This window comes from Eretmochelys imbricata, chromosome 24 (assembly GCF_965152235.1).
Source record: "Eretmochelys imbricata isolate rEreImb1 chromosome 24, rEreImb1.hap1, whole genome shotgun sequence".
NCBI lineage: Eukaryota > Metazoa > Chordata > Testudines > Cheloniidae > Eretmochelys > Eretmochelys imbricata.
The window spans coordinates 18,267,312-18,283,877 of NC_135595.1; the positions used below are offsets into that span (position 1 = coordinate 18,267,312).

At 54.1% G+C, this 16,566-nt stretch overlaps 2 protein-coding genes across 2 annotated transcripts; both read right to left on the reverse strand.

Annotated features, from left to right (window-relative positions):
* Positions 1 to 4,430: 4,430 nt before the first annotated feature.
* On the reverse strand, positions 4,431 to 9,245 carry LOC144279998 (interferon-inducible GTPase 5-like). The gene is made up of 3 exons (XM_077841693.1): positions 9,228 to 9,245; positions 7,326 to 7,410; positions 4,431 to 5,878 (listed from the first exon to the last, which is right to left on the reverse strand). Exons 1-3 carry the CDS (start codon positions 9,243 to 9,245, stop codon positions 4,431 to 4,433), a joined length of 1,551 nt encoding a protein of 516 aa, XP_077697819.1.
* Positions 9,246 to 9,998: 753 nt separating this feature from the next.
* Positions 9,999 to 11,297, reverse strand: LOC144279657 (interferon-inducible GTPase 5-like). The gene has a single exon (XM_077841241.1). It carries the CDS (start codon positions 11,295 to 11,297, stop codon positions 9,999 to 10,001), a length of 1,299 nt encoding a protein of 432 aa, XP_077697367.1.
* Between the last annotated feature and the right edge of the window lie 5,269 nt (positions 11,298 to 16,566).

Genomic DNA, 16,566 nt, shown 5'->3' on the forward strand with positions numbered 1-16,566 from the left:
TCACATCCACCTGCTGGCCCACGGCCTCCCCCTCTTTTCCCTGTGTGGCCCCCTCGCCCACCTGTGTGGGCCCCACAGCCTTTCCCTGCTCCTCCGATCCCCACACCCCGCCTGTGTGGGCCCCACAGCCTCCCCCTGCCCCTCTGCTCCCCACACCCCACCTGTGTGGCCCCCACAGCCTCCCCCTGCCCCTCTGCTCCCCTGGCCCCAGCCCATCTGAGTCTCCACCAGAAGACGAGGTGCGCTCTTCTGCACCCCAGTAATCAGTCAGTGGATCAATAATAATTACTATTTGCTTCCAGCACAGCCATAGGTCTCAGACCGAGTGCCCTTGAGGGTGGGGACCCCAGATCCACCAGGCCACACGGTCTGCGGGTCAGGCAGTCCATTCAAGCCATCCTTCTAACACGGGTTTGCAGGGATTGGAGACAATCAGAATGGGTGTCATGGATGGACAGGGTCTGTAATAGACCCCCCAGCTTATCTAATCTATCTATCTATCTACCTATCTATCTATCTATCTATCCATCTCCGTACACCCCCTCTATCTATCTATCCTGAGATATGCCTCTCTCTCTCTCTCCCCCCATCCGGGGCCAAGTGACACCAGCTGGGGATCTGACTATTTCTTACATACCTGGCCCCCTTCTGGGTAATCACAGAACAGAGCAAGTGAATGGAAGACACTAGCTAGTCCACTTAGGATGGAGCTCAGCTGTTCTCAGTGGTGGCAGATGACCAAACAAGGAGCAATGGTCTCAGGTTGCAGTGGGGAGGTTTAGGTTGGATATTAGGAAACACTCTTTCACTAGGAGGGTGGTGAAGCACTGGGATGCGTTTCCTAGGGAGGTGGTGGAATCACCATCCTTAGAGGTTTTTAAGGTCAGGCTTGACAAAGCCCTGGCTGGGATGATTTAGTTGCTGTTGGTCCTGCTTTGAGCAGGGGGTTGGACTAGATGACCTCCTGGGGTCTCTTCCAACCCTAATCTGCTATGATTCTATGATAGTCCCAGCTCTGATGGGGGCCTGGCCTACTTGCTCCATGGGATGGTGCATGACGCCCCTTAATGTTCACTGGTGGAACAATCTGAGCCATGGGGGAGGGCTCTTTCCTGCCTCCTCAGTCAGAGATTGATGGGCTCAAAAACAGGCAGGCATGTGTCCCATTTACACTCATGTCTCTAATGGGGCTGTGGATCATCTCACTGTCCATCGAAATGGCCAGCCATGTCTCAATCCACTTTTCAGTGGCAGGGAGTTCCGCACATTAACACCAACACAACAGAGAAAAAGGTATCATTTATCCTCTTTAAATCTAAGGTTTCAAAGGGGCAGCTCCACAGGGTTAGGGGGTCGTCTACATGATCCTAATCTCGCTTTCCCCCCACTCTCTCGGTGGGGTGGTTTACTGTAGCACCAATGTAACCCGGATCATTTCCCCTTGTTTTTTCCTACCCCCTCCCCCCCCCCAGACGTTCTTGTTAAACCCTGGATTTGTGCTGGAAATGGCTCAACTTGATTATCATACACATTGTAAGGAGAGTGATCACTTTAGATAAGCTATTACCAGCAGGAGAGTGGGGTGGGGGGAGGTATTTTTTCATGCTTTGTGTGTATAAAAAGATCTTCTACACTTTCCACAGTATGCATCCGATGAACTGAGCTGTAGCTCACGAAAGCTTATGCTCAAATAAATTGGTTAGTCTCTAAGGTGCCACAAGTCCTCCTTTTCTTTTTGCGGATACAGACTAACACGGCTGCTACTCTGAAACCTACCAGTGTGTGTCTTTCCCCCCTCTAGTGGCTGGATCCTGGGAAGTGGTTTAGGGAGCTGCTATGCCGCACAGCGAAAGATCCATCTCCTTTAATTCCAGGGTTAAATGCATTTACTCCTGCGTTTATTCCCCCCTCGTCCTCCCCGCAAGTCCAAGTTTCAGTCCTGGTGCCCGGTATCTTTCCAACAACTGCTCTGTTCAGGAAGCAGAGCTGCCCTGGCATCCCCAGGCGTAGCGGGGAGGGGAAGCTGCTTTAACCCTTTAGGGTCTGCAGCCCTGGTTGGTGGGTCCTGCCACAAAAAAAATATTTACGCTTTAAAAAAAACGGGTTTTTCAGCTGAACATTTTTCAGTTGGATGAAAAAAAAAATGGAATATTCTAAGAAATACCCCTCTCCAACCAAACCCCATTTTCCAAACGACTCTAGGGCCCGTAGGAGGGTGGGTGCGGCTTCTGATAGCCCCACGACCCTTGCTAGAATTAAACACAGGGGAAATCAGCCCAGTCATCACAAACACACACACATAATCCCAGACGCACACCCACACACGCACAGACTCACTATCTCACACACAGACACATGATCCAAGACTCACAGTTACACACACAATCCAGGACTCAGGATTACACACACACACACAGTGTCCAAGACTTACACCAGGGGTGGGCAAACGTTTTGACCCGAGGGTCACATCTGAGTATGGAAATATATGGCAGGTCATGAATGCTCACAAAATTGGGGATTGGGGTGTGGGAGGGGGTGAAGGCTCTGGGGTGGGCCAGAAATGAGGAGTTCAGGGTGTAGAAGGGGACTCTGGATGGGCAGGGGGTTGGGGTGGGAGAGGGCTCCAGCTGGGGGTGCAGGCTCTGGGGTGGGGCTGGTGATGGGGGGTTGGGGGTGAAGGATGGTGCTCTGGGGACTGAGGGCCTCAGAGGGCAGAAGGGGGATCAGGGCTAGGGAAGGGGCACGGGAGTTGGTCAGAGGTGTAGGCTCCAGATGGCACTTACCTCAAGCAGCTCCCGGAAGCAGCGACACGTCCCCACTCCGGCTCCTATGTGGAGGCACGGCCAGGCGGCTCCACACTCTGCCCCGTCTGCAGGTGCTGCCCCTGCAGTTCCCATTGGCCAAGAACACTGGCCAATGGGAGCTGCGCAGGTGGCGCTTGCGGTGGGGGCAGCATACGGAGCCCCCTGGCTGCTCCTAAGTGTAGGGCCGGAGCGGGGACATGTCTCTACTTCCAGGAGACGTGCGGAGCCATGGCACATGCAGGGTGGGAGAAGCCCCGGACCCCACTCCCCAGCGAGAGCTCAAGGGCCAGATTAAAACATCTGAAGGGCCGGTTGCGGCCCCCAGGCCGTAGTTTTCCCACCCTTGACTTACACAGACACACAATCCAAGACATGATTAAACACACGTGATCCAAGACTTGCTATCACACACACAGATGCGCACAGACAGTCCAAGACTCCTGATCACACACAGACACACACACACAATATGAAAACTCATGATTACACACAGCCAGAGTCCAACACTCACTTTTACACATGGAAAAACACACAGCATCTGAGATTCATGATTACAGACAAACACACACAATCTCTCTCTTTCTCTCTCTCTCTCACACACACACACAAACACAACAAATACCAAGATTAGTGAATGAAGGTAAATGTGGATAGGCACTGGCTGGCGGGTGTGGAATCTAATGGCGTTATTACGTTAGACATGATCTGCGTCAGGGAGTGAATGAGTCAATAAAGCATCACATGATCGCAAGACGACGTGATTAGAATCGATACTGACTGTCAGCCTGTTGATACAGCGATGGCACATGGTACCCGGCAAATTATTGTGAGATGTTTGTATTATGGTAGCATCTAGAAACCAAGGCCCCATTGTTCCAGGCACTGTACGAAGATATAACAAAGAGACAGGCCCTGCCCTGAAGGGCTTTCAATCTAAGCGGAAGACTATTGGCAATACGTAGATCCAACAAACAGGCTGAGAAAAAGCGCAAGGAAACAACAAGACGATTCTGATCAGCATGAAAAAGCAAACACAGCAAACCCACTGCCCCAGCATTGCAGCTAAAGGCAACTGACAAGATTCACAGGGCAGGCTCATCCCACATTATTGGTGAGCTTCGGGTGGATTGACTTTTAATGAGGCTTTTAGGCCTTGTCTTCAAGGCCTTGTCTTCAAGGTCTTGCCTTGTCTTCTTGTGCCGGTAGACCAGTGACATTCTCCGGCTCAGCTTAAACCCTCTCCCAAGTGACATAAACAAAACTGAAAAAAGCCACTCTTCTGCTGGAGTGAGAGCGTCCACACAGGAGGTTACACCAGGGTCATTCTGTCCATTTAAATTCACAGCTTACGTTCTACCGAAAAAGTTTCCCATGAGGACAAGACCTTCAGCTTCTAAGCTTCAATGGAGCAATGGCCCGCAGCTGAGGATCTGGCCCCATTGACTCCCATTCTGCTACGGCCGATTGACCCCAGCTGGGATCCGGCCCCATCGACTCCAAAGGAGCTACAGCCGATTTGCCCCAGTGTGGGGATCCGGTCCATTGATGTGTGTAAGGTGCTCATATATCGAAGTGATGGAGGAGCACAGAGGGACACAGGTAGGTAGAACTGGACTCAGTATAATTTTATTTTTGTTGTATGAATGTCAAGAAGGAAGCTGCCTCCTTCCTTGTGGGGCGAAACCTCAGGAGCGTTGAGCTGTCGCTGAGTCTGTCTCCTTCGTTATGGGCACTTTGACCCACGTGCAATAACACCCCTAAATGGTTTATGGGGACTGGACACGGGACTCCTGGATGGAGAAGCATGAAGCTTTCCTGCTTGACGTCCAAGACCATGTCTGCTAGACAGCAGCAGGCACATCCGACACGACATCCAATCCTAGATGGTGTTTCCTCTTCTGCCTCCAGCGCTTTGCTCAGAACCCGCTGGGTATCGTTAGCTACTGAGGCCAAACACTGCTGCAGCACGAAGAACGGGGTAAGCAGCGCCACCCCTCCGGGCACCATGGCACCAAATACGGGGAGGCGCTTCCATGAATATTCTGCTACCATCACGGTGGCCCCCACCGAGTCCGACAGCAGCTTCAGAGCCATCATGAGGGTCGTTCCCAAGGACGTCATCACGGCCGTCAGTTCCCCTATGGGCTTCCCAACCTGCCGGGCGAGAGCAGAGAGGGACCTGTCGTCCACGACGAAGCTGCTATAGTATCGGAACAGGTGTTTCCTGAAGATGAAGAAGGTGCACAAGAAAGAGAGGCCTGGGACAGGAACGGCAGTGAGAAGACATGAGAAAAGGGCTGTTTCCCAAATCTGCCCCTTCAGGGCGGCTGTTTTCTGCTTGACGATGGGCAAGGCGATAGCAGGCAGGCTACGCAGGAAGGCGTGTCTCTTCAGGCTCTGCACCTCCGTCTGCAAAGTTTGCCGCAGGAGGGGAAAATCGTAGTGGTTGGGTTCCCAGCTGGACACGACAAAAACCTGTGGGTGGCCCACTCCTTCTGCTCCCAGGCCTCTCCTGCAGTCCTCCCTGATCTGCTGCAGAATCCTCTCCCCATTGTCGCTGGAGGAACGCTGCCTCCTGGAAGTGTCCAGGTCCACGTTGGCTTTGGAGCACACAAAGTAGAACCTCTTGCCCAGTCTCTGGATCTCACGGACCAGCCTGGCGTGGTCGGAGCAGAAGCGCTGGGAGCCGACAATGATGAAGAACTCAAATTGGCTCAAATTGAACCGCTCACAGTAGATGTCTAGAGGGAAATAGGACACCCCCACCCCTGGTAGGTCCCAGAGGGTGACTCCTGGAAGGACGGGATCTGGATAAGCCATCAGCTCCCTCATGACATCCAGCATCCCGGTTTCAGCAGCACCTTCATCACCAGCATGTAGCCCCCACATGGCGTTGATGGGGGAGGACTTCCAGGACCCTGACTCCCCTGTAACGGCAATGCTGAGGGTGTGGCTGTAAAAATCCTGCACATTAGAAATAGCTTCTGTCAGGCTCCCTTGATAGACAGCGGCTTTGAACCCATCGAGAGCCATGGTGCTCAATCTACTGCAGAGAAGAAGAAACACTGCAGCTCCTAGTTATTGCTACCTCTGGAAAATCCTACGCCGACAGCGGATTACTTATGGTGGCAACGTCAAGCACTCAAAAGTTAGGAAAAGGCATATTTATGGTAGCCTATGCAACCATAACTCTTCCCCTTGCGTATCTGGCCCGGGCACTGAAGGAGGCAGGGGAAGTATGGGAAAAACAGGAGTTGTTTGGTTTTAATAATTATTTATTATTTGTTGTATAATAGTGCATATGAATCCTGACTGAGATCGGAGCCCGCTGTGCCAGGCAGCAGAGGAGTGTGGTGCTGGCCACAGTGACGGGGTTTGCATCGGCTTTGAAGGCAGCCAGGCTGGGGTTTCCCGTGCCAGCGAGCTGCGTCGTCTGGGTCCGGTTCCCGTGAGGACTCTGTCAAACCCAGTTGTCGGTCTCCCCCGTCAGTTAGCAGCTGTTGTGGGAAGTCATGGCGGAGGGGGAAGAAAGCCGGTATCTCAGGCAGGTGGGGCCAGTGTCATGCGGGGCTTTGAAACCAAGGGCAAGGAGCCCGAACGCGGTGTTCAGTGGGGAGCCAGAGCGAAGAGCGAAGACCCGGGCAACATGTCCCTGGGAGCCCGTGGGGCTGGGCAGACGCTGCCGCACTGTGAACCCCGCGGCGCATTCTCAGAGCTTGGCCTCCGTTTCCTGAGGACAGGAAACTGCAGCTGCCTTATCAGGGCCTTTCCCGTAACTCATGGCCCGCTCAGCAGCGGTGACCGGCTGGCCGGATGCAGACAGATGGGAGGGTGTTCTGCTGGGGGAGTGCGCAGGAGCGGGGCAGAATCAGCCTGGCCTGCGCAGAGGCAGACGGTTCCCTAAACGGGATGCCGAGTGGTGATGCGGGTATTTTGCTGCAGGTCTGTGTGGATGGTCTGACTCTGGAACAAACCTGGCTCAGGGTGGAGTCAGGGATGGCTGGTAACAAACCCAATTTAGCTAACTCCGTTCTAGCCACGTTGCTTCCCAGGCAGGAGTGTCCACACAGCCTGGCACAGGAACACCCGCTCCAGGTAAACCAGCCCAGGAGGTGCCCAAGGCCAGGGGCCCCTCGAGCTGTCTAGGGCCAAGGGAAGGGGTTTCTCTGGCAGAGTTCTCCAAAGTAGTCCGCTCTCACTGCCAGAATCAGCTCCGCCTCGTGTGGGGGGCTGCTGCTGCTCGTCTCACCCCACTGCTGACGTTGGCCAGGCAGCGAGAGGCCTGGGAGACAGGGCAGGTAACGTTGGTCACGAAGCCAGAGCAAAGCTAGGTGTGGTCTGTGCCCTGCTGGCCCCTCAGCCTGGGCATCTGGGCTGCTCACCTGCCGGTTTCCTGCAGCTGCTGAATGGGGAGGGGAGGGGATGAGCCCCAGGAGACGGGAGCCCTCGCGGCTGCAGAGTCGTTGCCCAGAATGGCCCTGGGCTTCGGTCAGAGATGAAAGGCCGGAGCCATTTCAGGGCCTTGCTGGTCCTCCTTCGGAGGCGGTAGCACGGTGGCAAACGCTGCCGAGACCTGCCGCAGGAGCAGGGCGGCTGCACCCCTGGCCTGTGGGCGGGAGCCCGTCACTCAGGGCCCAAGTGCGGGAGCCAGGCAGGGCCAGGGCCGAGCTGCTTGCAAAGTGGGGGAGCCCGCAGGTTGCACGGGTGGAACGAGGAGACCTGCTGTCAGGGGCACGCCTTCGTCACCAGGAGTCACAGTAACTTTTCACTCCAGAGACTCCAGCCCAGCTGGAGGGGGCTGAGCAACATCGCCCAGGCTGGCTTGCCATGCCTGGAGTGTAGGCCCCCAGCCCCCCAGCCCATTTCCTGGTGGACACAGCTCTAAATGTTGCCATGCAGTCAGGGGGTGACAGTGTGCAGTTATCACACACACACACACAATGCAGGGCTCAGCCCCTCCAGCAGGGGGCAGCACTCACGCACACACCCACACCCACACACACACCCACCAAGCCCCAACCCCCTGCCCCAGCCCTGAGCCCCCTGCAACCCAGAGCCCCCTCCTGCACCCCAAGCCCCTCATCCCTGGGTTGCCTAAGCATTTAGTTACGGTCGGGACTCCCTGCCACTGGACATTAACGGTGTTAACTAGAGGGACTCCCTGCCACTGGGAATTAGTGGTGTTAACCAGTGGGACTTCCTGCCACTTGGAATTAGTGGGGTTCACCCACCAGACTCCCTGCCACTGGGAATTAATGGGGTTAACCAGTGGTATTCTCTGTCACTGGGAATTAGCAGTGTTAAACAGTGGGACTCCTCCCACTGGGAATTAGTGGAGTTAACCCACGGGACTCCCTGCCACTGGGCATTAACAGTGTTAACCAGTGGGACTCCCTGCCAATGGGAATTACTGGGGTTAACCCATGGGACTCCCTGCCACTGGGTTTTTCTCTCTGACCATTGTCATCATGAGCTACACAGAGGCTTAATTCAGGTTATAACTGAATTTATTACATGAGACGACTATATATGCACGAGCAGTAATCATAAAGAAACAAGCACACTAATTATTGATACAGCATGAATGCAGTTGCACTGGCCATAGATTACATCGGACAGTGGTTTTCAAACCGTGGGTCACGACCCAGCACTGGGTCGCAGAACGGAAGGCGCTGGGTCGCGGCGGTTCTGGTCAGCACTGCCGACCGGGCCGTTAAAAGTCCCGTGGGCGGTGCTGCCCGGCTAAGGCAAGCTAGTCCCTTCCTGTTCTGACACCACGCTGAGCTCAGGAAGCGGCCAGCGGCAGGTCTGGCTCCTAGGTGGGGGAGCCACGGGGCTCCATGCGCTGCCCCTACCCTGAGCACCCGCTTGTGCAGATCCGCCAAGGAGCCAGACCTGCTGCTGGCCGCTTCTGGGTGCAGCGCGGTCCCCGGTGCCAGGACAGTGGGGAAGCCTGCCCTAGCACATCTGCTGCGCCGCTGACCGGGAGCCCCCGGAGCTTAGCCCGTGCCCCACCCGTGCACCCCAATCCTTTGCCCCAGCCCTGAGCCCCCCCAAAACCTGGAGCTCCTTCCTGCACCCAATCCCTGCATCCCTGGCCCCACCCCAGAGCCTGTACCCCCAGCCCAGAGCCCTGACCCCCTCCTCCACCCCAACCCCCTGCCCCAGCCCAGAGCCCCCTCCCACATCTTGAACCCTCATTCCCAGCCCCACCCCACAGCCCTCACCCATGCATCCCATCCCTCTGCCCCAGCCCTGAGCCCCTCCCACACCCCAAACCCCTCATCCCCAGCTCCGCTGGGTCGCGGGCATCAACAGTGCTCTTCAACGGGGTCACCAGAAAAAAAGGTTGAAAACCACAGACATAGAATTTAGCTTCTATATCCAACTCGTAGCAATACGCTGGATTGTCCAAGGGCTCACCCGGGCTGTTGGGATCATGCTATGATTAAATTGCTCCTCGGATCACCTGATGCAAAACACAGCTTGGTTACAGTCGCTATATGAGCGTTGCAAACTCTTGTGATTCATGCAGTTATTGGTAGTTCCCTGTAAAGCTTCCTGGTGTCATGTGGTCATGGGAGATTCTCAGGTGTTATTTAAAAAAAGAAGTTTCTGGCCCTGGTTTTCAGGGGCTGTGCAGAACAGCAGCACAAGGTGACCAGCAAACCCTCAAAACAGGAGGCAAATGAAAAAAAAACAACATTTTTAAAAATCTCATGATTTTGAGGGGCCTGAGTGGTGATTTCTGAATGCTTGCAGTGACATTGCTGGGAAATGCTTGTTCCAGCACCCTCATTCATCTGTAACCCGGCTGCTAGCACACAAACTAGCCATGGTCTGCACTTCTTCAGATCAAAGGCATTGTTTAGAAGGTGCACAGAGTCTGCTGTAGGCAGTGGCTGGATGGTCGTGCAGGCCGGGTACGAAAGAGACAGCAGCTGATGGCAAAGTTGGTTGCGACACTGATTTACATTAGTTGAGGATCTTGGTGTATTTTGTTGGTTTTCCCGTTTTAGACAAATGGTTTGGCTATCCTAACAAGTCCAACAGAAAGACTAGAAACCCGACTCACCGGGGGAAATTAAAGAATGAAAGAGCCGGTTCTTTTCGGCTTGATTTTTAACATTTGGGGGTGAGGTGGCCCAGTCTCCAGCTGGGATTGGGTCTCTTATTCATGAACAGGTCTGCTGATCATTTACGCTTTTTCCCGTCTTCCTTCAAAGCAGTCTTCCGAACCCTTCTGGCATCTTCAGCCACTTTATCGAGAAAGCTCAACAGCATGAAGTAGGTGGTTAAAAAAGAGATTCCCGCAGTTAACATGGGACCAAGCACTGGCAGATTTGCAGTTAATCTAGGTAAACCCTTCTCCCCCTTTAGAAGCATTTTGATTACAACATCTCTGTTTATTTCTTTTGCCCCAGGAGATGTGATAACGGCCTTCAACTCTGCTATTGGTTTCCCAGTCTGCCTGGCCAGATTAGCCAAGGAGCCCTCATCTAGGCGGAAGTGCTTGTAGAAGGCAATCATGGATCCCAGCAGGATGCTAATATCACAAGCAACAGAGAGCTGCGGGATTGGAATGACATTGACTAAAGCCGATGCGACAGAGATTAGCCATATCAGCTTCTGCAGGGCAGCTTTCTTCTCCTCTATGATTTCTGCAGACAGGTTTGGCAGACTGAGCAGAAAGGCAAGTCTCTGCAGACCTTGGAGATCATCCTGCAAAGTCTTGACCAGGGCAGGAGCATCATACTTAGTGAATTCACAGCTGGAGAGAAGGAAAATCTCTGGGTTGCTCATCCCTGTCTTTTGCAGGTGTTTCCTGCAGTCCATCCTGAGTCGCTCCAGGATGCTCTCCTGACTGAATGTTCTAGGGTGATCCCTTTCTTCGTTGCGCAAGTCTTCATCCACCTTGGAGCGCACAAAATAGAACCTCTTCCCCATCCTCTCGATCTCCCGGGCCAGGGCCACGTGGTTGCATTTGAAGCGCTCCGAAGCGATGATCACGAAGAAGTCATAGCGTTTGAACTTCACCTGCCGCAGGTACGTGTTTGGCTGGAAATCTGGGGCACCAATGCCGGGCAGGTCCCACAGGCTCACGTTGGGGTGGTTTGGATAGGGATAAACAGTCGGCTCCGTCGTCGTTTCTGTCACCCCAGTTGGGGCAGCCCCGTCATCCTCAGCGGTCAGTCCCCGGAGGGCGTTGATGAAGGACGATTTCCCGGCACCCGTCTCCCCCGTGACTGCGATGTCGAGCATAGTGGATTTGAACGACTCCAGCTCCGCCTGCACTGTGGAAGCCACTTCAGCCTGTCCTTTGTCTTTGAAAAGATCCATGAACTCCTCAAACACCTTTATGGAGCCATCGAAGAATTCCTTTGGGTCCAAGCTTAGATCCAGAGCTCCCATGAGCACTGAGATGGACTCCATACCCTTCATGAGCACTGAGACGGACTCCATACCCTTCGTGAGCGCTGAGACCAGCTCCATATCCGTGGCACCTGCAAGAGATTTCCTCTTCCCAAGACAAGAAAAGGAAACGGCACGTTTTGGTCAGTGTAAATGCAGCCTTAAAAAAATAAACTGGTTCAGGTTTTATAGCAACGTATAGACTTGCAGCTGTGGGGCTGGTTTCACCCCCACCAGCACGTGTGCTGGAACTTGCATCCCCGTCCCCACGGTGCAGACACCTGAAGCGCTGTAAATACTGGGTAACCTCCCCGGTGCACGGACTGTTACTCCTGGGGGGATTCTGCGCTCCTGTGCACGTGTCTAATTAACGAGCTGTGCATATTTTTAATACTTTGGAGCAGAATTCTCCCAGGAGTAGTCGATGGGGCCGTCAGATGTGCTGCTCTGCGGAGCCAGGAGAGCAGGAGGTCGCCAGCAGGGGTGTCTGGTGATGTCTGGAGTACGTGTTGCTTTTGGGGATGAGTTGGGGATGGGAGTGAAAGCCAAGGACCACCCAGGACAGGCACAGGGGTGGAGGGAGAGGGGCTCAGACCACTCCACGAGATCGAAGTGCTCCTAATTCCCGATTCCCACATGGGGGGCAGGCATGGAGACCCCCCCTCCCCAGGGCTGCAGGGTCGTGCCGGCGGCTTTCAGCTGCTTCTGGAAGCTGAGCGGGCAGGCAGAAAGCTGCCTTAGGCCTGTTGCACTGCTCTTGGTGGTGGTGGGGGGTCCCCAGGGCCTTTTAAATTGCCCAGGGGTGGCAGGCGGGGACGGGGTGGACAGGCCAGGAGAGGTGCGCGGGGGCGGCAGGCGGGGCTGCGGGAGAAACCTGGCCCCCAACTTTGGTGGAGTTGGCCCCCCCCTTGCTCCATACATCTCGCCGCCCCTGTGGGTGCGGGAATATCCTTATGGGACCAGCTTCTGGGTGGAAGAGACACAAGCTTGCAAACTTCACAGAGTTCATCAGGTCTGGCACCAAATAATCATTGGTAGAACCCGTGATCCTTAAGAAAAGGATTTTGGGGGGGAGAAGAGGGAAAGCACTGGATCTTGGGAATCCCTGGCTTAAATGACCCCATATTTGGATCAGTAACCCTAGCCAGTACCTCCATGAGGCACACCCTGGTTCAAGGCGATCTAATTAACTATGCAGACTTTAGAGCACTAGAAGATACCGAAAGGTGGTCTAAATCTTAACGGAGCAGAGCTGCGGGTGCTGGCCCACTGTCATAGGAGGAAGGGCCAAGAGAACGTGCTCCTGTTTGCGTTGTGTTCTCCAGGGCGTTGGCTGGCTCACGGGAGCTGGGAATGGAAAATATTCCCATCGATAACTGAAACTGACAGATCAGCCAAGTACGGGAAATGCTGCTTCAGAGCTGATTAGAATTTGATTTAAGGTCAAAGTTTTGACACGCGACGTTGACAGTTTGTGTTTTAACAGCTGCAAAGTTTCAACTTTCTGAGTCTCAATGTCTACTGTCGTTCTTGTCTGACCCCCCCGATTGTCTGACCTTCCCTGGCTTCCCGCAACTGTGAACATTTAAATCAATAAACATGCTTAAAGCCCATAATTGTGCACAACTGAGAAAACTGAAATCAATACAAATAAAACAAATGCTTAAAACCAAACATTGATATCAAATAAAAATACAAATTCTGCCAGGCCTCGCTATGGGCCTTTCTCCTCCACAGCGCTGGTTCCAGTCCAGCTCCAGGGTTTAAATCTCTGGGAGATTAAACAGCCCAAACTGGTGGTTGTATTTTTATGTGTATTCTGTGGCGGGTGAGAGATTTCTCACATTCTTTAATACCTCGTTTTCGGGCCTTGTAAATGACAGAAACAGCCTTTGGGTTTTGTGGAGAGGAATGCGGGGTCCGAAATCTCAGTTAAGCTTCATCTCACCACTCGGGCGGCATGAAGGGGATTTAGCGTAACTGAGAATCTCCCTAGTTCCTTGGTACCTTCCCCCCGCCCTATAATTGCCCCGCTCTGTACCTCAGAGCTCCACAACTCTGCCTTGCCCCACCTGGCCCCTCAGGGGCCCTCCAGGGCTCCCCATCATTCCCCTTGTGCCCCCCTTCCCCGCCCTTCAACGCCCTCCCCGCCCCAGCTACCTCAAAGCTTCCTCTGCCTTGCAGCCACAGCAGCTCCCAGCTTTCTTCTGTGACGAGGCAGGAGCAAAGTGCAGGTGTTTTGTTATCGGGGTCACACCCCGCCTGGCAAGTAGTCAGCAACACTGACCAAGCCAGGCCAGTGCTTCAGCTTTGCACAAGCACCGTCTGGAAGTTACCTGCAGCTGGTGGTGAACGCAGTAAGAGAACAGGGGACGTGGCTGCTCAGACATTCACCTCGCCTTGTGACCAGAGCACCACCAAAACTCCCCTCTGCAACTTCTGTGCTCTCTCCTTGCACCCCAGAGCCTCCAGGTAACCAGTCCAGCTGCCCACTGAGCGCCCCCTTGTGGGCATAGCAGCTCCACAGCACCCTGTCTCAGTTTCCCTTCTTCAGGGCTCCTCACCGAACACCACACACAGGAGTTTCTCCATTCAAACACCCCTCCTCAGAGTGAAGCATCCCAGGCAGGAGCTCCCTGCTCTGTGAAGCCCTGGCCAGAGCTTCCCCTCTGGCTCTTCAGAGTCTCCTTGAACAAGGGGTCCTGTCATTTGACAGAGCATGGGGCCTGGCTTCCAACCCACCAGCATTCCTTCCCTTACTCCTAACCCTGACCTGCTCCCGGGGAGGGGTGCAAATTGCCACATGTAAAAACAATCCATCCCCCCCACCTGCTCCAAATCATCCCCCCATGTCACTGCCCCTTTTACTGTCCCAGACCCCTCCAGCCCATCCCTGCTGCCCCCCAGCCCCTCGTTTCTTCACCCTCACATACTGACTGTCTCTTTCTGGACTCTATGTTGTCGCCCTGATCTCTGGCTCCATTCCCTTTTCCGTCCCGACAAGAGCTGGGCCCCATCGTCGGCCAGTAACACACCCACCCACCAGTGGCCTGGATCCCAGGCCAGACTGTGAGCTGCCCTCTGGGCCATCTCGCTAGGGCAGTGCAGACCTGCTGTTGAGCGGCAATGAAGCTCCAGTTGTATTAATTAATTAAGGCCTGGTCTACACGACAAAGTTAGGTCAAAGGAAGCCGCCTTTGCGTCTACAGTAGGAGGTCCCTTCCGCCAACCTAACCCGCCTGTAGCATTGACTTAATTACTTAATTAATTTGATGTTGATGGGTTGACAGCTTAGCTGAGCATGGTGACTCAATGCCCCAAATGTGCCCCAGCGTGGAGTACACAGGAGGCGGTGGATCTTATTGCCGTGTGGGAAGAAGAGTCTGTGGAGGCAGAGCTCCCATCCAGCTGAAGAAATGTTGACACCTACGCAAAGATCGCGTGGGACATGGGGGAGACAGGCTACACCCGGGACATGCAACAGTGCCATGTGAAAACCAAAGCACTTCAGCAGGCAGGGGTATCAGAAGACAAGGGAGGCAAACAATCATTCTGGTTCGACAACGAGCTGCGTGCGATTCTCAGCGGCGACCCCAGCACTACCCCGAAAATGCAGTATGGCTACCTCCCAGGAGCCCCGGGCCACCTCCGGCAACAACAAGGAGGACACTGTGGACAAAGAGCAGGAGGAGGAGAATGGAAGGCAGGCGAGCGGGGGATCCATTCTTCCTGAGAGCTAGGACCTACTTTTAACCCCAGAGCAGTCCAGCCATTCCCAGAACAGCATCGTGGTCAGGCGTGATGCCGGGGAAGGCACCTCTGGTGGGGATGCAATTCCAATGAAACTGTAGGGGTTACATGCTCTTATATTTTATGTTTAATATGAAGGAAAAGTAAGGTGCAGTGGGTAGCTGATTCCCCGTGGCTGCCCCAGCTATGCAGAGGGTTCTCTCCCAAAAAGGATGTTTATGTGCACAGGGATGGCCCAGGAATCCTCCATGGAAACTTTCATGGAGGTTCTCTGCAATTCTTTCCAGAAGGTTTCTGGGGAGGGCTGCCTTATTGGGAACACCCACAACCAGGCTTTCAGATGCTGCAAAGGAGGAGCCAGATGCACTGATGGTCTACTAAAGGGAATCCACACTCCCAAGGACTTTCCCAGGAACTGGATACCATGGAGACTCCTCAGAGAGAGCACGTAGACAATGGAGGCTCTTTAACTCAGGTCATAGCAAAGCCTAAGGGACTTAGGCACCAAAGTTCTATTTTCATAAGTGACTGAGGGCTATATTTCCATAGCTATTTAGGTACCTAAAGGTGCAAAGAGGGATTGGAAATCAATGGGAGTTGGGTGGCTACCCTGTTGGAGCACTTCCCAAAACTCCACTAGGTGCCTTTCTGCATCCTCTGGCACCTAAATACCTTTGAAAAGCCAGCCCTTAGCTCCTAAGGCACTTTTGAAATGTTCACTCCTGGTTCTTGTTCATTTGGATATTATCCAATTCCCCCAAACAGCTTCATCTCACCCTGCCGATATCCAAAAGTAGAACCAATAGACTCCCAAAGGAAGGACAAAATAATTCATCAGAAGCTAATAAATGTGTGAGGTAACACCACTTGCTAGCACTTTTGTGATTTCAGGATTTTGTGTTTTGAAATGCAAATATAATAAAAAAATCAAGAGACACTCTGTGTGTGTGTTGGGGGAAGAGAGCAGAATGGAGACACATTAGGGTCCAAAAAAAGGAATGTCCCTTATAAAAGAAGCTGCGAATCACCCATGAGTTCTGCACCTTTTGAATGATGAGAAACAATTGGAAGCCCTGAGTTGAGCCATCCAAGGCCCGTGTGTTTATGTCATTCGGCAGCCTGCAGAGGCAGTATTAGCTCTGAACACATGTTCCCACCCATTTCCCCTTCCAGAACAAACAGGAAACCCAAGCTCAGTAGCGGGCAAACATACAGAAAGCAGTAACTCTTTAACTGCTAGAGGTGCTCAAATAGGTCTGTTAAGCCCCCCACCCCGCCCCCATGCAGCACAGCGCCCCCTAGTGCCGCCCTGGGGCACCGGCACCAGCCCTGACAGCCGGGGGAGAGCCCCCACCCCGCCCCCTTGCAGCACAGCGCCCCCTAGTGCCGCCCTGGGGCACCGGCACCAGCCCTGACAGCCAGGGGAGAACCCCCACCCCGCCCCCATGCAGCACAGCGCCCCCTAGTGCCGCCCTGGGGCACCGGCACCAGCCCTGACAGCCAGGGGAGAACCCCCACCCCGCCCCCTTGCAGCACAGCGCCCCCTAGTGCCACCCTGGGGCACCGGCACCAGCCCTGACAGCCGGGGGAGAGCCCCCAC

Bases quoted from the DNA above. Each gene is read 5' to 3' on its own strand.
- LOC144279998 (XM_077841693.1), bottom strand. The intron at 5,879-7,325 runs GCCCTGAAATGG...AGCAATAACTAG, and splicing joins TCCGAAGGAGGACCAGCAAG to GAGCTGCAGTGTTTCTTCTT.
- LOC144279657 (XM_077841241.1), bottom strand. From the start codon at position 11,297: ATGGAGCTGGTCTCAGCGCTCACGAAGGGTATGGAGTCCGTCTCAGTG.